At 60.2% G+C, this 24,892-nt stretch overlaps 1 protein-coding gene across 2 annotated transcripts in view; it reads right to left on the reverse strand.

Moving 5' to 3' along the window:
• INPP5A (inositol polyphosphate-5-phosphatase A) overlaps positions 1-24,892 on the reverse strand; it is a 144,644-nt gene that overhangs the window by 69,416 nt on the left and 50,336 nt on the right. For both annotated transcript variants that reach the window (XM_027529437.1, XM_027529438.1), the window contains exons 2-4: positions 22,714-22,755; positions 5,766-5,866; positions 2,735-2,822 (exon numbers count right to left, since the gene is read on the reverse strand). In XM_027529437.1, the coding sequence (XP_027385238.1) occupies positions 2,735-2,822; positions 5,766-5,866; positions 22,714-22,755 (231 nt within the window). The remainder of the gene's footprint in view (positions 1-2,734; positions 2,823-5,765; positions 5,867-22,713; positions 22,756-24,892) is intronic.

Consider the following 24,892-nt stretch of genomic DNA (forward strand, 5'->3'; position numbering starts at 1 on the left):
GCACCACGGAAAACACTGGGGCGAAGCCGTCCAGCATGGGGTCAGTTGCACAGCCCCCTCCCCGCCCAGAGCAGCGCCCTCTCCAGACCCCTGGGCACAGAGACACCCACGTCCGCTCAGGGAGACCGGGGCGGGGATCAGGGCCAGGGAGGGCAGGCACCTGGGGGGCAGCCCCTTCCTTGTGGGGTCTTACTCCATTGCCCATGGCTTCCATCTCATACCAGCCCCCACCTCCCGAACTATGCATGAGCCTTCCATCTCCCCGACTCCAAAGGGGAGGCCCCAGGCTCAGACCCCCAGCACCGGGGAAACCCACCCAACCAGCGGTCTTCCAGGCGCGCAAGGCCGCCCACTGAGATCCGGGCCCCGCCCACCCTCTCAGACAGTCTGCCGAGCAGCTGGTAGGTGCTGAAGCAGGTCCAGGCCCGGCCCGCTCAGGGACAGACCTGCTGCTCCCAGACTCTAGATCCAAGGGGCAGACGCAGAGGGCAGAAGGCCAACACAGCCCAGCAAGGTGTCCGCAGCCCGAGGCGGGGGTCCAGGGGCCAGGGGGCTGGGCCAGCCTGTGAGCTCCAGCCAGCCCGTCCAGCTCACGCATGGCTGCGTCCACCCAGGGGCCGGGCTGTCAGCCTGTGAGGACAGTCAGCGAGTTCTCAGGAGCAGGACGGGCAGGTGGGAGGCTGGGGCACCTCAGAAGGAGCAGACCTCCCAAAAGAGAACAGGCAGGCGGGGCCTGGCCAGTGGGCAGGTCAGAGGGATCGGAGCCGCCCAGGACGGCCAGTGGGGGACGCTCTGTCTCCTCAGGCCCGAGTGGACCACATGAGCCACCTTCTTCAGTGAGCGGCCACTCAGGATGGTCTTTGGGAGCAGACAGAATTTAGCGTTATCATTTTAAGTCTAAAATCCGCGCTTCCAGCAGCTCCAGCTGGAATGAGAAGTGCTGCTCTGCTGCCACCTCCTGGTAAAGACCAGGACCTGCAGTCCCCTGCTGAGAGGCTGCACCCCCCAACCAGAGCCCGCCCCTTACTGTTGCTGCGGGCTCTGGGGCCCCTACCTCGTGCTCATCACCAGGGGCAGCTGCAGGTTCACCCCCTTTCTGGGAACAGGCTACTATTTTCTGATCCCTATTAATACCTGTGACAGCATTTATGTACAAGATAAATTCATTTCAATTTCCTTTTTCAATTAATGGCCTATTATTTGAACCACACTCAGCTAAAAATATTACTCCAATGCAATTAATCTTGTAAAAATTAAATTTCTCTCCCTCTGACAGGCAGAGGCCAGCAGGCTGGGGCGAGGGGGTGGCCACATGGCTGCCCAGCCGTGCCCAGAACCGCAGGGGCACAGAGGCCCCTCCACCAGGACGGCAGAGGGCCGGGCAAAGGTGGCTCCACGCACGACTGTGAGGGGGTGGTGGACGGCACGCAGGGCCAGGGCCCGGCAGGCCTTCATCTCAGACCGTTCCTGCCAAATGCACGCCTCCCCCGAGGCAGCACGTCCAGAGGGAGGTCCGGACCGGGGTGTGGAGCCCTGCGGGCATTCCCGCCCGGGAGACACAGCCACGCAGGACCACGGCTGCTGATGGCGGCGCTGGGAGGGAGCAGGCCACAGCCCGTGGGGTGAAGCAGGCAGGGAGCAGGGCCCCCACACGCCTTGGGCAGGTCCGGCCTCCGGCCTCGTCTCCAGACCCTGTCCGGTCCCGGGGACCCCGGGACACAGCCTCGGGGACCTCAGACCCGGGCTGTCCCATGTCCGGGCTGGCGTCCGGCGTGGGGTCAGTCTTGCCCAAGGAAGCGCCACCTCGAGTGCCTTCCCGGGCTGAAACCAAGCAGGATGGCCCTGTCATGATCGCGCCATCAGTGTACTGGACAAGAGAGGGAAAGGCGGGCGTGGGAGGCCGAGGCTCCGACGGTCCCGGAAGAACAGGAGGGGCGTGGCCTCGACACCTCAACGCCCAACCGGAAGGCAGGGTCTTCTGGGCGTGTCATCTGTAGCGGCTGCAGATTATTCAGCCAGGTGGCTCGTCCACATTGTGAAAATGTCTAATTCTGGGTACTTAAAATTACTTCCAGTTTTCACTGGCAAATAATTTTTCATGATCTTCCTTACATACAACCGTCTGCACGACGGTCACTCCTCCAGGGAAGATGCTGAGTGATGGGAATGCTCTGATGCAGGTTTCTGCTTTCCGTTGCAAATTGAGAAACCCCTTTTTGAGATAAACCTCCAGGGATGAGGCAAGACTACAGTGGAGCTCTCTTAGCCCCCAGGCGCCTCCACCGTGAACCATTCCTCACCCCACCAAGCATCTGGCTGCAGGAGTGCAGTTATTGCATCAGCACGGCACGGCAGGTGACTCCAAGCAGACCACAGAGAATTCGACAACTGAGCATTTCAAAAAGCTACAGAAAACTTCCATAGGGCTGTGTGAGAGAGACAGGTGGACAGACAGCGGGCACTCCCTCCCTGCTGAGGCCACGGCGTCTGTGCCCGAGAAACAAGGCCCCGTCCCCTGACGAGCTGACTGATACCCCTCTCCACCAGATGCAGACCCCGGAAGCAGAAACAGCCACCCAGAGCTGCCCAGCTCTGCTGCCCCGAGACGCCCACCTGTTTCCGCACCCAGCACATCCCTGGCCGTCACGCCAGTGGGGGCTGGTGTCTGTGGTGCCCCCACCGTCACGTGGAACCCACGCACGGCCCGCCCCGTGCCGAGGCGGAGCACGCTTACCGTGAAGTGCTCCTGCGACTTGTAGTTCTCATCCAGGTAGACCCGTGCCCGGTTGTACTCCTTCATCGCGTCGCTGGAGAGCAGCTCCCTGGAAGGAAGAGGGACGTCTTCACACACGTCACGCAGGCGCTCCCTGTCCCACAGGAGCGCTTATGGGGGCAGGAACGGCCGCCTGGAAACCACGGGGAATGGGGAAGGAAGCGGGAGGGGGAGGCCCATCTCTAAGACGTGCCTGGAGTGCAGCCGCCACGCACCCCTGGGGTCTGCGATGGCTCTGGACAGATGGGGGTGCCTGACCCCCCGAGGGCTGCACCCCAACACTGCCCGGCAAGGGAAGGTGACACGGCTGCCGTGTGACCCACTGGCCCTCCACCCGGGGGTGGGGAGAAGGGGGTTCCAGCTCTGAGAAGTGAAGAGGCAGGAAGGAGTGGGGAGGAGGGCCGAGAGGACCAGCCTTGAGGGGGTCAGACTAGTGCCCGAGCCCCGGCCACCTGCCAGACAAGCCCCAGCGTGCCTGCGGGCACAGGCGGGATGCAGGCATGACAGCCTGCAAGATCAGCATGCCGAGAAGCGGCAAACGGGACCCATGCTCCACAAGAAAGTCAACAGAAACGGACCCTGAAAGGACAAAAGTGATGCAATTCACTGAAAGGAAATTTGAAAGAGCTACTATAAATATCACCGAAGATTTAAAGGAAAACGTGCAGAGAGGTAAGGAAAACATGGACATAAATGGTACTTCTAGAGCCCCAACTGCAGCACCAGAAGTAAATTCACTGAATGGACATAAGACCAGATGGAGATGTAAAAAAAGAGAGCATAGATTAGTGACTATAAGACAGGACTATCCAAACTGAAACAAAGAAGAAAAATATGAACTGAAAAAATCTGAAACAGCTGTAGAGACAGCGTGACAGTCTAACATCAGAAGTGGGAGTCTGAGAACAAAGAGAAAGGAAGGAACAACCCACAGGCTTTCCTGAAATTTCAGTAAAATTATGAACCTACGGGTTGGAAAAGCTCAAAGGACTGCAAGCAAAAGAAACACAAAGAAAATCAAACTAAAGCAAAACAATCGAGTTGCTACACACCAGCTAGAAAGACAAACTTGGTGTTGGGGGAAAAGATGCACTATCCACAGAAGATGAAGACCAGAACAACGGCCCATTCTGCTCAGGGACAAGGCCGCACAGAGGACAAGGGGGTAGCACCCTTACAGCACTGAAGGGGAAAGCGGACAGGCCAGAATTCTGTTTCCAACAGAAACGCCTTTCAAAAACGAAGACAAAGGCTTTCTTCAGACAAACAAAAGCTGAGATAACTGATGAGCAGCAACTTGTGCTGAGATACATGTTAACGTTCTCAGGTCGAAGGAAGATGGTGCGGAGAGAAAGCTGACCGTGCAGACAAGGCCGTGCCCCGGGAGCGACAGGTGGCCACACAGGGGACACGTTCCTGCCCTTTTTAACCTTTGAAAAACATAGCTGACTGGGTCAGAGCAAAAACAGCCACACGCGTGTTACGCACAACTTGGGCAGGAATGACGCGTCTCTGACGCCAGCAGGAGGATAGCAGGGGACCGGGAGCATGTGGCGCGTGAGCATGGAGGCGAGGCCCTGCAGCCGCGTCTGCCTGTCTCTGAATGCCCGGCTTCCCCAGTGTTCTCGTCTCGTGGACCTGTTAGAGTTCTTTAGATAGTTAAACACTGACAATTTTGTCAGTCAAGTACACTGCAGGTATCTTTTCCCAAGTGTGGCTGAACTCTGACTTTGTTTACAGCGCCTTTTGCTGAAGACTTTCACGTCACCACGGCCCAGCGTGCCTGTCTTTCCTCTGCTGGACCTGCACACCTTCTGAAGAAGCCTCTGCCCTGATGCTCTCCTGCATTTCACCCTCGGACCATCGGACCACCCTGAGGCCTCTCGACCTCGCTCTGGGTCAACTGGAACTCGGCCAAGGCGGGGTGGGGGGACCAGGGCAGGGCGGGGACCCAGGCTCACGGCTTCCTGGCCCAGGACCCCGCGGTGCGCTCCCGAGCCACCTGCCACTGGCCGCAGCCGGGGGCGACGTGCGGGCTCCTGCACAGCCCACGGGGGGCCGCCCTGCCCCCACACACGGGGGGCCTCACTGTGCTGCGGAATCACTGTGGCGAGCCCTGACCCTTGCTCCTCTACGGTGACTCTAGTATTAGTTTCAGCGCTAAGAAGACATTTTGGTTGAAATTGCTTTAAGTTATAGGTTATTTGGGGAAAACTTGGTAGTTTTTAAAAATCTGTTTTTTAACAAATGACCCCACAATGTGACAGCTGAAAACATGAGTGACTTATGAGCGTCCACAGGGAAACTGAGGCCAGTGACAGCTGCGGGACTCGGCCTCGGGGTGGGCCCCAGGCTGGACGCCCCCTGGCCCAATGCCCACCCCCCACAGCTGCCTCAGAAGCACCACCGCCCCCTCCACCAGCGGGAGCTGTCACGGTGCCTGGAGTCCAGGTCGGGGGCGGCGCCCACCCTGGGGGACACAGAGCAGAGAGGCGCCTGCCGTCGGGCCCGCTCCTGCCCACCCCCGCGTTCAGCTCCCAGGTCCGAGTCCCTGTCCCCGGGCGGCTCTGGGTAGGGCTGACTCCCACAGAGCCACAGGGCGCGCCTCCCATGGACGATGGCGCTCTGTGCCCATCCCACTGCGGCCAACAAGCTGTGAGCTTCTGAGTGGACACCCAGTCCATCTGTCCATCGGTCCGTCCATCTGTTTGCTCTTAGCAGCAGCAGGTGGCTCACAGCCATCAGGCCACATGACGGAATCTCGGCCTGGACCTGGGGCTGACGTTTCTGAGCCCACAGGTGCCGTGGCCTTTAACCCTGGGGCACAGCCATCCCACTGCTCCCCCACCCCCACCCCCGGGCCATGCCCTCTCTTTGGCAAGGCGCCCCAGCCCCGGGCCTGGCCCTCAGGTGGGGCTGTGCCCCTCGCCCCCAGCCACACCCACCTCGCCCCAGGAGGAGGCGGAGGCCAGGCAGCTGCCCCCAGACTTACTTGACAAACTTGTCCACGTGCGACATGGACGCTTCATAGTTCTTCCCTCCGAACTCCTGGCAGTGCAGGGCCAGGAAGTGCGGCCTGTGAGCGTGCACCACCTGTGGAGGAGAGGCAGGCGTCAGGGCGGCCCCACCCCCGGGCCCCGTGCTGAGGCTCAGGGAGCTCCTGGTCTCTCAGGAACGCTGGTGTCCCCGCCATGGCGGGAGGTCCTGTGTCGGCCACAGAGCAGCGGGCAGGGCCCAGAGGACAGCCGTCCTGACACTGCTGTGGCCCCGCGGGGGTGTGGGTGCACGCATGTCGTATGTGTGTGTCGGGGCTGTGCACACGTGTGTGCATGTTTCCCACCATCTAGGAGGCAGCAGGGCTTTCCTGGTGGCTCAGAGAGTGAAGAACCTGCCTGCAATGCGGGAGACCTGGGTTCAATCCCTGGGTCGGGAGGATCCCCTGGAGAAGCGAATGGCGACCCACATCCCACAGACACAGGAGCCTGGCGGGCCTCAGTCCACGGGGCCACAGACAGTCAGACTCAACTGAGCGACTAACACAGCACCGGAGGAGCAGAGGTGGCCGCGAGGGCGGGCGCTGCCTCACGCCCACTCGCACTTGAACCCCAGCCCACCCCCTGGCGAGGTGGACACGCTGCAGCGGTCAGCGGAACTGGGAGCAGCCACGCAGTGGCAGGCAGCAGAGCCGGCGGGCCCACTGCCCCGGGCCTGGCTCAGCCCAGCCCCCGGGGCCGGGCCTGCAGCATCTCCCTGGTCACCAGGGTCCACTCCGGGCGCCAACCAGACTGGCCCCGAGGCGGCGCCCAGCCGCGCCTCCCGCCTGTCATTCAACCTCGACCACGGAGCTCTCCTCGGAGCTGCAGCCTTGCAGCCTGGGGGCTCTGCCAGGAGTACAAGAGGGCCGTCCTGAGGGGGGAGCCGTCCTTAAGGGGGAGCTGTCCTGAGTGGGGGAGCCGTCCTGAGGTGGGGAGCCGTCCTGAGGTGGGGAGTCGTCCTTAAGGGGGAGCTGTCCTGAGTGGGGGAGCCATCCTGAGTAGGGGAGCCGTCCTGAGGGGGAGTCGTCCTGAGGGGGAGCCGTCCTGAGGGGGGGAGTGCCGTCCTGAGTGGGGGAGCCGTCCTGAGGTGGGGAGCTGTCCTGAGGCGGAGTCGTCCTGAGGGGGAGCCGTCCTGAGGGGGGGAGAGCCGTCCTGAGTGGGGGAGCCGTCCTGAGGGGGAGCCATCCTGAGGGGGAGCCGTCCTGAGGGAGAGCCGTCCTGAGGGGGAGCCGTCCTGAGGGAGGGCCATTCTGAGGGGGAGCCGTCCTGAGGGACAGCCGTCCTGAGTCGGGGAGCCAGCCTGAGGGGGAGAGCCTTCCTGAGGGGGAGCTGTCCTGAGAGGGAGCCGTCCAGCGGCGCGGCCGCCCTGCAGCCCTCCCCGCACAGAGTCCTGACTCGGGCGACGGCCCAGACCCGCCTCTCCCCTGGGACCTGAAACGGGCTGGGCGTCGGGAGCGACCCTCAGGTCACCGGGGCAGGTGTGGACCCACACGGGCTCACGGGGGGACCCGGAGGTCGTGGCCCCACCCCCTGGGGCGCCCACAGCTGGGGAGTGGGCAGCAGTGCCAGGACGTCCACGAGGCAGCAGCCAGGGCAGGGTGGCTGGGACAGACAGCGAGGCCGGCGCTGGGGAAGAGCAGGGCCCCAGCCATCCACGCCCGCGCCCCGCCCGTCCTCCGCTCTGCTCTACCCTTGGTGCAGCGCCCACCGAGCCCCGGAGCCACCCTGGCTTCCCCCGCCCACCATCCCAGAGGCAGGCCGCCCACAGCAGGCGACCCACCCCAGGGCCACAGTGTTGCTTCCCACACCGCCTGCACCCAGCCTCGGCCACCACGTCCTGCCCAGAGGTCAGCGAGCCGTGGGCAGATGGGCTGTGGTCAACGGGCTGAGACACGGCTCCTCTGGGCACAGGGCAGTGAGGTAGGTCCCCGACAGGAAGGGGCCGCACCTGGGGCTCAACCAGCTGACCAGAGAGCCGGCCAGGGGGAAGGGACGTGGGGCCAGGCCCTGGAGCGGAGCGCAGAGTGCCAGGCAGGGGCAGAAGGAAGCCTCGCTCGGCAGCAGCTGCCCCCTGACCTGAGATGGTGGGTGGCACGTCCAGCTTCAGGGAGTGTGCCCAGACCCGGGCGTGCCCTCAGGGAAGGGCACGCGGTGACACCTGGCTCGCACCTGCGTTCCGTCTGAGCAGGGTACAGGATGTTCACCCGGGTGCTTTCACTGCCTCCTCAACACAGGCCTGCCTGGACCCCCCCATACCTGGACTCCAGCCTCAGGGCTCAAGGAAACAGGCAGCACGCCTCCCAGTGGGCGCCTCACCCAACACCCCACAGCCGGGCAGGGACCCAGGCACTCGGGCAGCAGACCACCTCCACAACCAGGGCAGGCTGCGGGCTGGCTTCTGGGCCCGGGGCAGCCTGGGTCGGGTCACCAGACGGCCTGGCCTCAGGCCCAGGAACGAGTGACGGGACAGCAGAGTCACGTGAAAGCCACCAAAAGCTGCGTGGTGTGCACGGCTGTCCCCGCCGCGGCTGCCACCTGGGACAGCACACAAGGCAGACCTTCACGAGGGGCCCAGGGTCCCCCCGAGCGGCTCCCCCTGGTCGCCGGGAGCTGCACAGACGGGGAGGGCATGGACACGCACAGGTCATCCCGAGGAAGCTGGCCGCTCATGACCCCACTCAGGGCTGCGTCCTCTGGGCCCAGTCCCCCTTGCCCTGCAGCTCAGGCCCAGCTCCAGTCCGGGGGCGGGAAGGGCAGAAGGGACCCCAGAGACGGGCAGGGCTCTCACGTGGGCTCCTGCAGGTCACACTGCCACGAGGTGCACAGAGGCTGTGGGTCACCAGAGTCTGGCAACAACCACACCCAAGTCCCCAGGGAGGGCCGAGCGACGCTTTCCAGGACGCCCCGCGGCGACTCAGGGAGCCCAGGACGTGACCCCTCAAGCAGCCGCCTCGGGCCGGGCGCGTCCCTCTGGGCGGGGATTTGCTGCCCGCCTTCATGCCCGCACGCGTCTCCCTCACGAGACCACTCACTCTGTCGTGGTCTGAACTGAAGTGGCCTTTTAAGGCACAGAATTCACTATTCACATGACATCAAACTCCTCAAACACTTGACTCTGATCCCAGGTCAGAGTCGAAAAAATGAAGGATCCAAAAATAGCCCACCTGCGCCCCTCCACACGTCGGGGAGCCCCCAGTGGCCCGCATGCCCGGCACACCCGCCTCAGGGTCCAGTGGGGAGACCCCTCCACACAGAGGAGGGGAGAGGGTGCTTCAAAACCCACGATGAGGCGCCGGATGAGCTCACGCGGGAGTGGACAGGAGGAGACAGAGGCACGTCTCTCCTGAGAACGAAGGTGCTGAAGTGACAGGTCCTCACCACCACGCGTTCGGGGAGGGAAGAGACAGACGCCTGCGAGAGGGGCCCCACGCGTCGGGAGAGCAGCCGCCACGCCCGTCTCCGCAGATTGCAGACCACACACCCTCCACGCCAGAGGCCACACGGGGTCCACAGAGGCTCTCCCTGGGCAGGCTGGGGACGAACGCACAGCTAGGAACGGGGCTCGGGGGAGAGAGCAGGTTCAGAGGAGCCTGGCCCCACAAGGAGCATCGGGGTGGGGGGGTGTCAGGGGGGTTTGGGGGGCCCTGCAGGAAGTGGGAGAGGAGCCTGATGCCACATCAGAGTTTAACCAGCACTCCCGGTTCACCCAGGACAGGCTACACACACTCACACACACACACTCACACACTCACACACACACTTAGATCCATGAGTTCATGACGACACTAACCTCCCCCCACATGTCAGTCAGAGTGGAGTCAGGACACCCCTCTGAAAACCAGTGGATGAAGAGAATGAAGCCCTCCTTCCCTCCTGCGTCTCTGGGGAAACGGGAGGGCAAGCCCCGCTCAGGGAAACGTCAAGCCAAGAAATGGAGGGGAGCCCCCGGGACTAGACTCTGCGCGGCCACATGGGAACCCAGAGCTTCCGGCTGAGAAGCGGGTACAGAGAGGCCCCCACGCGAAAACCCAAACCAACTTTCAATCCAAACGGAATCGAAGCAGCCCGGAGAAACAGAGCAGAAAAGGTGAGGGGCGGGGGGAGGGGTGTAGGTCGCTGGGCTCACAGCTTCTGGATCTAACGGCAGCCTGGTGACCAGTCCACACGGCGCAGTCACACTCCAACCCTGGGCAGGGAAGGCCCGAGGCGGCTGCAGATGGCAGGAAACACTCAGCCCAGCAGGGTCCACGGGCCTGGCTGCAGGGCGCCAGGAGGCCCCGCTTCTGCAGAGCAGGGCCACAAGGAGGACGGGCCAGCTGCAGTGGGAATGTGAGCCGGGGAGCAGGGGGCAGTCGGGCGCTCTGAGACGCAGAGGAGGCACCCCCTCGCCCACAGCAGGCGGTACAGCTTTGCCTGACGGACAGAAGAGGGTGCTGTGAGGCCAGGAACACGACCTGCACAGAGGCCGCTGGGGGCGGGCAGAGGGAGGGCACGTCCCTGCAGGGCTGCGGCCCGAGAGGCAAGAGCACCCCCAGGAAGAGGCCCGCCCTCGACAGAGGCACAGAGCAACCCAGAGCTGCGAGCCCCATGCAGACAGAGCTGAACATCCAAACAGGCGCCGAGGGGAGAAGAAACCCGAAAGAGAGACGGGATCAACCACAGGACAGAAATGGGGAAAAGGACAAAATCGTCCCAGAAGAGAAGAGCACGTTTCAGAGCGCCCGAGGGAGGATCAACTTCGAGGAAAGTTCAGCAAGGGCCGCACAGGCCACTAAAACCCAAGAAAGTGAAAAGAGCCTCAGGAAGAGGGCAGGGGCGGGGCGGGGGCGGGTGTGGCAAGGGCAGGCGGGGAGCCCTGCACCCCGGTCCCCAGGGGAGAGAGCGAGGCAGGGCCCGGAGCTCACATCTAAACTCACATCTAAACTTGGGGGCCCAGGGAAGCCTCCCAAGGCAGGGGAGCTGAACCACACTGAGGGGCGCCTGAGCACCAGAAGGAATCACCCCAGAGCAACGGACTCCCAGACACGCCCCAGCGAAAGACACAGTCCTCCAGGCCTCCAGGAAACAGCCACCGAGACCCACACCAGAGCCAGAGACCCACACCAGAGCCAGAGACCCACACCAGAACCAGAGACCCACACCAGAGCCAGAGACCCACACCAGAGCCAGAGACCCACACCAGAACCACCAACACTCACATCAGAACCAGAGACCCACACCAGAACCGCCGACACCCACACCAGAACTAATGTCTAAGTGGAGCAGTGGCAGAACCACCTTTTATAAAAAGGACGCTCTGGCTCACATCCTCAATGCGAGTAAGTATAAGCCAAGAATCACACAACTCAGCCAACCGTCCTTCAAACGTTTTCACGAGTAAACTCAGGTGGGCTCTGTCCCCGTGAGCCCGTGTGGAGCTCCACTAGAGCAGGCTGGGCAGACGCTGACCGGGGGACCAGTGCAGACTCAGGCCCCACGGCCGGCAGCTTCGAGGCAACGCCGCTGGGCAGGTGTGGGGGCCGTGCGAGGGGGTGAGGCCGCCCCGGGAGCCTGACCCCAGGCCAGGCGGCAGGTTGGACCGGCTAAGGTGGGGGGAAGGGACGGGGTGCTGACCCTTAAAGTAGCAACTATAACTCATAGTTTACAGCAACCATAAGCCGCCGGCTGGAGCCCCCAGTGCAGGCGGAGGGACAGCACATGTTGCTCGGAGAGCTACACGGTCCCAGCGCGTCCATGTGGCACATGAAGGAGCAGGATGTCAACCAGAGGCAGGGGACTCAAAACCCACAGCTGCCAGGAAAACAGGAACGTAAACGATTTCAAATGGAACGCGAAAGAAGAAGAGAAGTAATCCAAAAGAAAGCCGAAATGGGGAAATAAAGCGACAGCCCAGAAGGTGTACACGTAACACAGACAACACGGGGCAGGCCCCAAGCCCAGCGTGCCGACGGCCACACCGAACGCTGGTGGCCTGGGCCCACGCTGAGCGGCAGGGCTGCCCGGCCACCGTGGACAGTGGCGGCCGCGCCAGACAGCGCAGAGCAGAGCGCCCGCCACGGAAGGCCCCGCGAGACGAGGCCCTGCTGGCGCCTGAGCCCCAGGGGCCGGGAGGCGCCTCAGGGAGCGGCGGGGGCTCCAGAGGACGACGGGCACAGGACGACCACAGACGGCTCGGGAGGCAGATGCACACGTGCACACGCCAGTGACGGGAACGCACACACGAGTGCACGCACACACACGCGTGTGGACAGTGCCCTGGCAGGGCCCAGGACACGGCCGTGGGGCGCACCCTCTCCTGCGGCCCACTCGGCAGGAAAGGCCGTCGCAGGCCACAGAACAAACCACAGGCTGCTGCCTGGCCTTTCAGGGATCACAGTCGAAGATGGAGAAGCTCCATACGGTCAGCAAAGACAAGACCGGGAGCTCACTAGGGCTCAGATCATCATCTCCGCATTGCAAAATTCAGGCTTCAACTGAACAAAGTAGGGAAAACCACTAGGCCATCCAGGTGTGATCTAAATCAAACCCCATATGTCTATACGCTGGAGGAGACAGATAGATTCAAGGCATTAGATACGGTAGACACAGTACCTGGAGAACTATGGATGGGGTTCGTAATTTGTACAGGAGGCGGCAACTGAAACCATCCCCAAGAAAAAGAAATACATAAAAACAAAATGGTCGTCTGAGGGCGCTCTGCAAACAGCTGAGGAGAGAAGAGAAAGGAAAGGCAAAGGAGATGCACTCACACCCATTTGAATGCAGAGTTTCAGAGAACAGCAAGCAGAGATAAGGAAGTCTTCCTCAGTGATCAAAGCAAAGAAACAGAGGAAAACTACAGAATGGGAAACACCAGAGGTCGCTTCAAGAAAATTGGAGATACCAAGCGAACACTTCATGTAAGAACAGGCACAGTGAAGAATAGAAACAGGCAGGACCTAACAGGAGAAGAAGAGGTTGAGAAGAGGTGGCAAGAATACTCAGGAGAACCATACAAGGAACGTCTAATGACCTGGATGACCATAATAGTGCGGTCACTCACCTAGAGCCAGACATTCTGGAGTGTGAAGTTAAGTGGACCTTAGGAAGCATCACTACGAACAAAGCTAGTGGAGGCGATAGAATTCTAGCTCAGCTATTTAAAATCCTAAAAGATGATGCCGTGAAAGTGCTGCACTCAATATGTTAGCAAATTTGGAAAACTCAGCTGTGGCCACAGGCCTAGAAAACGTCAATTTTCATTTCAATGCCAAAGAAAGGCAATGCCAAAGAATGTTCAAACCACTGTATAATTGCACTCATTTCACATGCTAGTAAGGTTACACTCCTTCAAGCTCGGCTGTAACAGTATGTGAACTGAGAACTTCCAGGTGTTCAAGCTGGGTTTCGAAGAGGCAGAGGACCAAGAGGTCAAATTGCCAACATTCACTGGATCATGGAGAAAGCAAGGCAATTCCAGAAAAACATCTACTTCTGCTTCACTGACTATGCTAAAGCCTTTGACTGTGTGTATCACAACAAACTGTGGAAAATTCTTAAAGAGATGGAGTACCAGACCACCTTACCTGTTTCCTGAGAAACGTGTATGCAGGTCAAGAAGCAATGATTAGAACCAGATATAGAACAACTGAGTAGTTTAAAATTGGGAAAGGAATACAACAAGGCTGTATATTGACACCCTGCTTATTTAACTTGTGCAGAGTACATCATGTGAAAGGCCGGGCTGGATGAAGCACAAACTGGAATCAAAATTGTCAGGAGAAATATCAACAACTTCAGATGTGCAGATGATACCACTTTAATGGCAGAGAGTGAAGAGGAACTAAAGAACCTCTTGATGAAGGTGAAAGAGGAGATTTAAAAAAGCGGCTTGAAACTCAACACTCAAAAATCTAAGATCATGGCATCTGATCCCATCACTTAATGGTGAATAGAAGGGGAAAGTGGAAGCAGTGACAGATTTTGTTTTCTGGGCTCCAAAGTCACTGTGGATACTGACTGCAGCCATGAATTAAAAGACGCTTGCTCCTTGGAAGAAAAGCTATGACAAACCTAGACAGTGTAATAAAAAGCAGAGGCATCATTTTGCCAACAAACCATCTAGTCAAAGCTATGGTTTTCCCAGTGGTCATGTATGGATGTGAGAGCTGGACCATAAAGAAGGCTGAGCGCCGATGAATGGATGCTTTTGAGCTGTGGTGTTGGAGAAGACTCCTGAGAGTCCCTTGGACTGCAAGGAGATCAAACCAGTCCATCCTTAAGGAGATCAGTCCTGAATATTCATTGGAAGGACTGATGCCAAAGCTGAAACTCCATACTTTGGCTACCTGATGCGAAGAGCTGACTCATTGGAAAAGACCCTGATGGCTGGGAAAGATTGAAGGTGGGAGGAGAAGGGGACGATAGAGGATGAGATGGTTGGATGGCATCACCGACTCAATGGACATGAGTTTGAGTAAACTCTGGGACATAGTGGAGGACAGGGAGGCCTGGCGTGCTGCAGTCCATGGGGTCGCAAAGAGTCGGACCCGACTGAGCGACTGAACAGCAGCAAGCGCCGCTGCCTCAGGCTCCCTGAGCGCCCCCTTCCTCACGTGCCTGCCTTGCTCACTCACTGTGCTCAGGGCGGACGCAGAGTAAGCACCGGACGGTGTGCCAGTTCAACACCATGACAAATGCCGCGGGGGCAGGACCAGCTGTCACCTGGGGGACCCCGGGACTAGGAGTGAGAGGGCCGGCCTGGAGCTCTCTGGGCCGCTGAGGTCAGAGCTGCAGGCCTCCTCTGCCTCCGGAAAGGAGCCTAGATGGAGAGCCCTTCGGGGAGGATGGCACGGCTGTCTTGAGGACGGACAGGAAAGTCCGTGGGCGGTGGTTCAGGCCACGACTGGTGGGAAGGAGCTCAGAGAAGCAGGAGCTGGACGGGCAGGGGATTCCTGGCCCCGGAGGTCAGGGTCGGGGCCTCCGCAGCTTGGGCTCTAACTGGGCTCCCATCCTGCCCACATCTGCACACGCGCTGGGCCAACATCCTTTACCGAAAAAAGGAGCCTCTGCGAACTCTATCCTGCGAACTCTAGGGGAGAAACAGGCAGCTGATAGGAACACGCGGGTTCTTTCCTAGGAAGGCTCAGGAAAATATTTTGGAAAAGAGTGAATTAGAGATTTTGGCAAGGAAAAGCTGAGGGAATTAAAAATAAAAACAAAAACACACCACGCAGCCAAACAAAACCAGGCCCTGTCCTGACGCTGTGCAGGTGGTGAGGAGAGGGCGGCCCTGGTCTCCAGGACACGCAGAGCTGCCCGGCCCGCTAAAAATAGCAGCAGCCAGGCCTTGTTAGGCCTGCTCCAGAGAGAAGTATCTGAGTTACCTAAAAAGGAATTACACCCTACAGACAACCCAGCACAGGCCGGAGAGCCGAGATAAGGAGCGAAAAGGGACAAAGGAATTTCTCCGGAGGCAAGATTGCTATTTACCAGCTACGCCTGAAAACACCCTGCAGAGACATCTGTGACCCTCAGCCTGGGAGGCAGGGGTCCTCTGGATGCCCAGCCGCCCGCCCTCTGCCACAGGGCTGAGCCAGGACGGTGTGGGGGAGGCGGGGGCCTGCCCCCCGAGAAGGCCCAGACTCAGCTCCTGGCAGCCCCGACCGGACGCGCTCCCAGAGCCCAGGCCCCACAGCCGCTGCCGGCCAGCACCCAGGGCAGCATGAGGCTCCGCGAGCTCGCCAGCAGGCGGGGGGCCTGGCCGTCCAAGCAGCGAGGGTGGCTCCCGGGCCCCGTGTGGGCAGGAGGCCCGCTCCGAGTCCTTGGGGCTGGAGGATTTCTCGTGCGGCCGTTGGCCCTGGGCACCCACAAGTGTGCCTGACCGCCGACCGCAAAGCTGAAGCAGCGTCCAGCAGGCGAACCGTGGCTTTACCCCAGATCCAGACAGACAGACACAAGGCTGCTCCTTCCAAAGGGGCAGAAATACGGAGCTTGGCCCGCTCTTAATACAGCCTGTTGCTTGGGACATCAGAGGTCTCTAAGAATGACTTGATTTTCATTTAAGAAGCACCTTTCCCGCCGAGGGGCACGCAGGATGGAAGCAGGTCCCGAGCCGACGGGGTGCCCCCTGCCTCCTGGCTCTCCCCGCGGACCCCGGGGCCAGCTGGCGGCCACAGCTTCCTGATCTCAGCCCTAGAACCTCCTCCCTGAAGCCACCCGCTTCCTCAGGGTGGTTTCCAGTTTTGGGGGGATGCACACGCTGACCACGGGCCAAAAGGCTGCCGAGAGCACCCCATACAGCCTCTGACCACAGCAGCCCCATGGGCGTGAGTGAGCCCCACCCCAGGATCCACCTCTGGGGGGGCCCATGGGCGTAAGCCAGCCCCCGCCAGGATCCACCTTGCGGAGGGCGCCCATGGGCGTGAGTGAGCCCCCCCAGGATCCGCCTCGGGGGGCCCACCTCTCTCCGTATCAGAAGGGAAGCCTGGACATACCGGTGCCACCAGGTCACTGGGCTCCCAGGGAGCACCCACCTCTCTCCGTATCAGAGGCAGAAAGGGAGCCACAGCTCTAGCTGGGGTGGGGTGGGGGTCCAAGGGCCGGGATAGGATGCTCGTGTGCGCCGGGCACTCACGGGCGCCTCGGGGCGTGTGAGGCAGATGGCACACCTGATCCCCGCCCGGCTGCACTGTTACACGTGACCACGCTGACCCGGCAAGCAAGCAGCTCCTCAAGGCCAGTGAGGGTTGTCATCAGGCCCCCGTGGGCCCCCGGGAAGTGTGCCCTCTTCACACGCCATGAGGGCGGGCTGCCATCCGCGGCCACAGTACAGACTAGCGGCGTCAGCAGCCCATTGCGGGCTTGGCGGGTCTGCAGGAGGACCTCGCACCCCGACACGAAGGAGGCTGGGCACTGGGGGCAGCTGCAGACTCAGGCCGAGCCCAGAGCAGAGAGCGGCGGGTGCGGAGGGGCCCACGCAGAGGGCACAGGGCACTGCCCAGCCCCTGCCTCCCTGCCAGCCCCCATCCCGCAGGGGCGCCTCCCTCCTGTCTCACACACCACACCAGCAGGCCAGAGCACGAGCCTGGCTTCTCAGAGGCTGACGAAGAGAGCAGCGGGGACCCTGCCTCTGGTCTCCCTGGAGAGGAACACCTCCCTGCTGCCTCGGGCCTTTCTTGATTGCTCTCGTCGCTGCATAGACATTTAGCTCAGTTCAGTCACTCAGTCGTGTCCGACTCTTTGCGAACCCCTGGACTGCAGGACGCCAGGCCTTCCTATCCATCAGCAACTCCCGGAGTTTACTCAAACTCATGTCCATTGAGTCGGTGATGACATCCAACCAGCTCATCCTCAGTCACCCCCTTCTCCTCCCACCTTCCATCTTTCCAAGCATCAGTCTTTTCCAATGAGTCAGCTCTTTGCATCAGGTGGCCAAAGTGTTGGAGTTTCAGCTTTGGCATCAGTCCTTCCAATGAATATTCAGGACTGATTTCCTTTAGGATGGACTGGTTTGATCTCCTTGCAGTCCAAGGGACTCTCAAGAGTCTTCTCCAACACCACAGTTCAAAAGCATCAATTCTTCGGCGCTCAGCTTTCTTCACAGTCCAACTCTCACATCCATTCATGACCACTGGAAAAACCATAGCCTTGACTAGATGGACCTTTGTTGGCAAAGTAATGTCTCTGCTTTTTAATATGTGGTCTAGGTTGTTCATAGCTTTTCTGCTAAGGAGTAAGTGTCTTTTAATTTCATGGCTGCAGTCACCATCTGCAGTGATTTTGGAGCCCCAAAAATAAAGTCTGACACTGTTCCCACTGTTTCCCTGTCTATTTGCCATGAAGTGATGGGACCAGATGCCATGATCTTAGTTTTCTGAATGTTGAGTTTTAAGCCAACTTTTTCACTCTCCTCTCACTTTCATCAAGAGGCTCTTTAGTTCCTCTTCACTCTCTGCCATAAGGGTGGTGTCACCTGCATTTCTGAGGTTACTGATATTTCTCCCGGCAATCTTGATTCCAGCTTGTGCTTCATCCAGCCCGGCATTTCGTATGATGTATTCTGCATAGAAGTTAAATAAGCAGGGTGACAATATACAGTCTTGACTTACTCCTTTCCCGATTCGGAACCAGTCCAGTGTTCCATGTCCAGTTCTAACTGCTGCTTCTTGACCTGCATACAGGTTTCTCAAGAGGTAGGTCAGGTGTCCTGGTATTCCTATCTCTTGAAGAATTTTCCACAGTTTAATGTGATCCACACAGTCAAAGGCTTTGGCGTAGTCAATAAAGCAGAAGTGGGTGCTTTTCTGGAACTCGCTTGCTTTCTCGATGATAAAGCGGATGTTGGCAATCTGATCTCTGGTTTCTGTGCCTTTTTTAAATCCAGCTCGAGCACAGACATTGATGTGTTTCATCAGATGTGCAGCCACTATTTCATTCTGGTGCTGCTGTGTATGTTCACATTTAATATAAAGGTGTTCTCACAGCGCCCTGTGTGCTGCACACTGACTACATTCACTTACATCAGGTAACACTCACACTTCTGTGCGCTCCTCACAGCTTCCCAAAGAGCCCGTCACGCCTTCTGCCCAGATGCAGGCCGGCTTCCTCCCCTTAGTCTGTAGGACTCTGCTTCCTCCGTGGCCCTACGACGAGGACCTTCACCACCATTCTGCAGGCAGGCCCGGCGCCCCGCCCCTGTCCAGGGTCCCGGCAGGAAAGCATCTCATCTCCCAGGAGCTGCACCGTCAGGCTCGGGGCACGAGTGCTCGTTACAGAAGCTCCTTCCACTCAGCTTGCCGGAAGCTTTCATCAGAAATGGTTATAGAATTTCAGCAAATGCTTTTCCTGCATGTGCTGAGATGATGGTGTAGTTTTTCTTCACAGTTGGTTGACTTGGGTGATCTTATCTATTAATTTTTGAACGTTACACAGGCTTGAGCCCCTTGGTGCTCACGCATAACTTTTTGATGCGCCGCTGTTTCTATGCGTGTGTGCGCATGCACATGCATGTGCGCACGTGCGTGTGTGCATCTGTGTGCATCTGTGTGTGCATGTGTGCGTGTGCACGTGTGCATCTGTGTGTGCATGTGTGCATGTGCACGTGTGCATGTGTGTGCATGTGTGTGCATGCGTAGGTGGGTGTGTGCGCACATGTGTGGGCATGCATGTGCGCATCCCTGTGTGCATGTGCATGTGTGCATGCGTGCACATGTGTGTGTGCGTGCGTGTGTGTGCGCATGTATGCACATGTGTGCATCTGTGTGTGCGTGTGTGCATCTGTGTGCGTGTGTGTGCGTGCGTCTGTGTGTGTGTTGCATGCATTGTTACACACGTAAACAGCTCTACATGCTTGACTTGCTGAAGTCCCTTGAACTCGGGCGTTTACTCCACGCAGGAGACAGACCTGTGTTCTCACCGAGACGACTCTGTCCGCCTTTGCTGTCAGGCCACTGCTCGCATCACAGCGTCACGTGTTTCAAGCTTCTTGAAAAGCTCGACAGAAACGTCAGTGTGTCTTGCTTAAATGTTTGACAGAACTTATCAGTGTTGAGGAAAGCTTTAATAAAGAGCTCGTTTATTTCTTCTCGACTTAGCTTCCTTTGCTTTTCCAAAAACATCTTCCTTTCATGTAAGTGTCCAGATTTATTGGCAAAAAGTTGTTCGTGATCATTCCTTTACTATCTTTTTATTGTCTACAGGATTTTCAGTGACCATTCCCCAATGTCAAATTTCTGAAATTGATCATTCTTTAATTCTTATCTTCTACTTTCAGAAATTAGATATAGAAGAGCAAATTAAATGGAAAGTAATCAAGAAAAAGGAAAAAAAAAAAAAAAAACAGTGAAAAAGAAAACAACGGACAGAATCAGTAAAATCAGAAGCAGCCCCCGAGGTCAGCACAGCTAGGGAACCGCTAACCGTCCCATGGGCAGAAGGGTCTGATGTCCCTGCATCTTCGCCTGCCTGCTCATTTCTTTTTATTGGTTGTAAACATCAAATTGTGCATTCCAGCTCACTGGACACTAGCCTGGACATCCTCTCGGGCTTTAACTGGCCAGTACAGCCTGGCCCCTGATCCCCACAGCCACACTGTTCTGTCCTGCCCACTGCCTGAGGTCTGAAAACCAGTGTTTCTTACACATTTTCTGGTTTTAATTTGTTTAAGACAGGACGGGAAATTTGGTACCTGTTTCTGTGTGTACCCAGGTTCGATCCCTAGGTTGGGAAGATGCCGTGGAGAAGGGAATGGCTACCCACTCCAGTGTTCTTGCCTGGAGAAGCCCATGGACAGAGGAGCCTGGCGGGCTACAGTCCACGGGGCCGCAAAGAGTCGGACACAAATGAGTGCCTTTCACTTTTCACTTGCTCCGTGTTAGCTGGAAGCAGACAATACTCATCACGTTATTTTTTAAATTATTGCCAGGGAACATTGTGAAAGGCTTTCAAATGGGCATAACAGACTAGAGGCGCCTTGCCCCCGTCTGGGTTCTTCCAACCTTAGTGACCCCCGAGCTGTTGTACAGTCCCGTGAACTCTGAACTCCAGCAGCATCGCAAGGATTCAGGACCGCAGGACGCCAGTGTCCAGAGAAGCACAGCTCGTGCCCGGCCAGCCCTCCCTTTGGCATTGCTGAAAGGAGAGGCTGGTGTTCCCCCTTTGGACTCTTCTTTGAACCAGTTTTAACACCTTACTGGTTCTCTCGTCAGTAAATAACAAATATCTATTATCTCAATAAAGAGTCGTCACCACTTGCTCGTTTCTCGTGTCTGTGTGTGAGCCAGCGCCCCACGTGCCGTCAACACGTGCGCAGCCCTGTGACCAGCTGAGGGCGGCACCTTCTCCTTGGGACGCACAGACGTCGGGCGGGAGGCTCTGACATCAAACTTGAGGCAGAATCCGGGGGGGGGGGGGCATTTATTTACCCTCATATCTGCGCAGTTCCTCACTCTCATCCAGAGAGCTGAGCACACCCCGTGCACACACACTCCTGGTCCCCGGGCCAAGGCGTGTGTTCCGGGGAGGAGGCGGGCGCCCGGACACTGACTTGGAGGGAAATGCCTGCCCGCCCCCTGGGCTCCACTTCGGGGTATAGCCGCCGGGCTGCATGTGCGGCCAGGAGGCTCTGAAGGGACGCCTCCCGCCTGCTCCCAGGGGGCTGTCACCGCCAGGACCCCTCTGAGCCTGGACCCAGGGCCACTACCCGCCACCACCCCAACATACTCCCACCACGTCTCACACCTGCCGGGGCCAGCTGTGCAAAGCAAACAAAAGTGATGGAGAGCGGAGGCCGACGGTGGAGACGGGGCCCAGCACTCCGGGCCTCTCCCTCCACAGTCAGCCCGGGCAGCCGCTGGGGCCTGAGCACGCCTCCGAGGTGACCTCTCCAGGAAAGGGGTCTCGCCCGGCCCACTGGGCCAGCTGCCTGCCGAAAGCTGACCCCACAGCTCAGCCGGGCCAGGCTTCGGCCAGGGACCCTGAGGCCGCTGCCCACCTGGGCGGGTGAAATGCGGGGAAGGACGGGCTCGGAATGCCCCGTGACAGGAACAAGGCCCATGCCCTGCTAGACGCACCCCTGGCACCTCGCGCCCCCCACCCTCCTGGGCCTCGGGTGGGAACCCGTCCCCCTTGGCCAAGACCATCGTCCCCTCCGACAGCCCAGGCCCTTCCTGCTGGGCCCCGGGCCTCTCGGTTCCAGAGAGGACTTGCTGCCCCTCCCTGGCCTTCACCGTGGCTGGTACATCTGGGGGTGTGGACCACCCACACCAGCAGACTGGACAAGCAGCTGCCCCCTGTGCCAGTGTGGATGGCAGGAGTCAGGGGACAGCCCAGACACAGAAGGACATGGAGCGGACCCGCTGAGGCTCAGCGCCTGGGACCACCTGACTCCTGCACCTCCTCCTGCCATCAAAGCACCCGCACCTGCCCCGCAGACCCACCGCAGAAGCGCCCCGCGCCGTCAGCCATGCTGTCCCCGCCCGGCTCCCTGCTCTGTGGCCCCGCCAGCCTCCAGGTGCCACAGTCCCCCAGCAGCCCTGGCCGAGCAGGACGTCGTTTGCCCAGCAGTTCCCAGTGGCCTCTCAGATGCCCCACGGGGGGTCCCACACGCGTCACCCGCCTGGGGAACACAGGCTCCAGGAGCAGAGCCCTCTGTCGACACCGCAGAGCTGACCCTGACATCCCGGAGAGAGCTGAGCACAGACGTGGGGCCCTCGGGGAGCTGGGAAGGAGCGGCTTGCCTGTCAGGCCTCGCCTGGAGCCTCTGGCCACGGTCCAGCCCAGCGTCAGCATGCATCCTGCCCAGACCCCGGGGCCGAACACGGGCTTTGCTGCCCCACCCTGCACCGCAGGTCCTCCCGAAGGTCCCTGCTGACGAGCAGAGCCCCATCCAGGGGCATCTAAGAAGGCAGGGGCTTCTGAGGAGGAACCAGGAAGTGGGAGGCACCCCTCCCCCGCTGGGGGACACCCCTCCCAGGGGGACCCCCACCCCAATCCCCCCCAGGACAGCGAGGCCACAGCCGCTCCCCCTCCCCCGAACTGCCCTCCCAGGGGCCTCCCCCCTGGTGGGAACTCTCCCCGCTGCGCCCCACCCCCGTGGGAACTCTCCCCCACCCCAGGACACTGAGGCCGCAGCCCTCCCCCTCCCCCTCCGTGGAACCGCCTCCCAGGGGGCCTCCCTCCGGTGGGAACTCCTCCCTGCACCCCCGCAGTGGGAAGCAGTGGGAACTCTCCCCTCCGTGCCGTGCCCCCCGCCCCCCCGAGGACACCGAGGCCACAGCCCCTCTCCCTCCCCCAAACCTCCCTCCCAGGGGGACCCTCCACCGTGGGAACTCCCCCCGCCCGAGGACAGCGAGGCCGCAGGGGAACCCGGGCCTCCAGCAGCCTGAGGTGCTTCCTCGCGTGGGCCGGCTGCCGCCCGGCTCTTACCTGATAAAACTCCCGAAGCCAGTTCTTCTGGAGGTTTTCTGGCTGTAAATTAAAGAGAAAAAAGAAGACAGTTAGGCCCGTGACACAGGCCAGCAGCCGCGAGCAGAGGCTAACATGATGGCCTGTCTGCGTGCTCACTGCAGGGCTGGGGCACAACGGGGTGGGGCCCCTTCCACACCGGGGCCTGGTCTGCCACTCAGCGGGGATGAGGGGCGGGCACCGGAGCTGGACCCACAGCTGACCCCAGCCCTGATCGTCCTCAGCAGTGGGGCGTCCCTGGAAGGGCTTCCTGGAGGCCAGGCCAGGGTGTCAGGCAGGACTCAGCAGCGTGGGGCCCAGGACTGGCCTGAGAACGGGCAAAAATGGGCAAAAAGCTGCGGCCTGAGAACGGGCAAGAACGGGCAAAAAGCTGCGTGGCCCCAGGTGTCAGCTTTGGGCCTGTGGGCCCAGGGAAGAGCTGGCACAGGGAAAATGGGGGTGCGCCTCTTCCCACATGTCCCACCAGGCTCCTGGACCCCCAGACCAGCCAGCCGAGCAGGGCACACAGCCCCAGCCCCCCAGCATGGTCAAGGAGCTGAGGCGGGGACGGGAGACACACGGGGACCCTCAGGAGGTGGCAGAGCTTCACAAGTGGGAGACGAGAAGCCCGACGTCCAACGCCACTGGGCCACACGCAGAAACGACTCAGAGCAAACACAGCCCAGCACCCTTGAGACTCACACCCCGGATCCAAGCAGGGCTCTGGGCACCGGGGATGCAGGCGGAGCCAGGGCCTGGCTGACCACCCGGGCGCAACACGGCCACAGCAGCGCCATAGGCGGGGGCTGCCGCCAGCAGAGGCTTCCACGTGTCCCGAAAAGCAGGAAGACTGGACTGTGGACAGATCAACGAACAAAGAGAAAAAATGCCTGCAGACCCAGAGCCTCACAGACCACCGAGCAGGAGGCAGAGAACGTCCCAGGCACCTGCCGGACACAGACGGCGGCCGGGGTCCAGCCAGGTGTGGGGTCTTCCAGTCCCCAAGGCCAGGTTCGGGAGCCAGGCCCCCAGCCCCACATCTGAACAGCGAGGAGGGCACGCCCTGCCCCCTCTACCACCCTCACGGGCGAGCGAAGAGATGACAGCGGGAGATGGCAGCCCGGAGAAGCCCCGGCAGAGGCTGAGCCGTGACGGGCAGCACGGCCAAGGCTGAACGTCAGTCTCTGGACTTCAGGGAAAACAACGCCCGAGCCAGAGAGATTCCACCCTAGGTCCTCAGGAGGCTGACAGCAGAGAGCAGCGAGCATGGGGAGTCTGTGCAGAAGCGGACCTTCAGACACGCTGGGGGTGGAGGAGCCATGGGAAACAGCGTGGACTTGCCATGTGGCCGGGCGATGTGCCCACGAGACCCAGAAATGCTCATCCACAGAGACAGAGCCACGAGCACGCGCAGCAGCAGACCAGGAGCTGAAAGGCAGGAACTACCTGGAGACCCATCAGCTCAGGGACGGAGAGATAAGGCATGTGGTCACACTGCACGGCAGCCACGGACACGGGCCACACACGCCATCAGTTCACAGACAGAGTGATAAAATCCGTGGTCACGCAGCACAGCGCTCAGCCACGGACCCGGGCCACACGTGGGCAGGCCTCAGAAACACCGTGCTTAGTGCAAGAGGCCGGACTCCAGCTTACACAGCGCTCAGAACTGGCAGGCCCACAGACAGGGCGGGCCGCTGCCAGCCCCGGCGTCCGAGGGCGGGGCTGGTATGCGCTGCCCACGGCGGTGGGGGGGCAGCTCCGCTTTGATGCGGGAACAGCGCTGCAGTGCGAGCCCCTCCCCCACAGACCCTGCTGACCCCTCCCCGAGCCAGGGGCCCAGCACACCCGCGCCGGGGCCGGCACAGGGGCGGGGGCCACGGTCAGTCGGCCTCGGGCCCCAAGGCGATCAAAGGAAGAGAACTTTCAGGGCAAGGCCCCCAATTCCCCCCAGCCCTGACTGAGGGCAAAGGGGCTGGTCTGGGGGTGCAGAGGGCCCCACCAGCATTTTAGCAACGTTTCCACACCAGCGTCCATGGGCTCGGCCTGGAGACAGAGGAAGGAGAGATTCGGGCCGTAGTCCTGATGTCCAGGGCCACGGCCGGACGTGAGGCCCCTAGCCCTGCACTCACACCCGCGGCCCGCCCAACACACGTGTCCA

This window comes from Bos indicus x Bos taurus, chromosome 26 (assembly GCF_003369695.1).
Source record: "Bos indicus x Bos taurus breed Angus x Brahman F1 hybrid chromosome 26, Bos_hybrid_MaternalHap_v2.0, whole genome shotgun sequence".
NCBI classification, from domain to species: domain Eukaryota; kingdom Metazoa; phylum Chordata; class Mammalia; order Artiodactyla; family Bovidae; genus Bos; species Bos indicus x Bos taurus.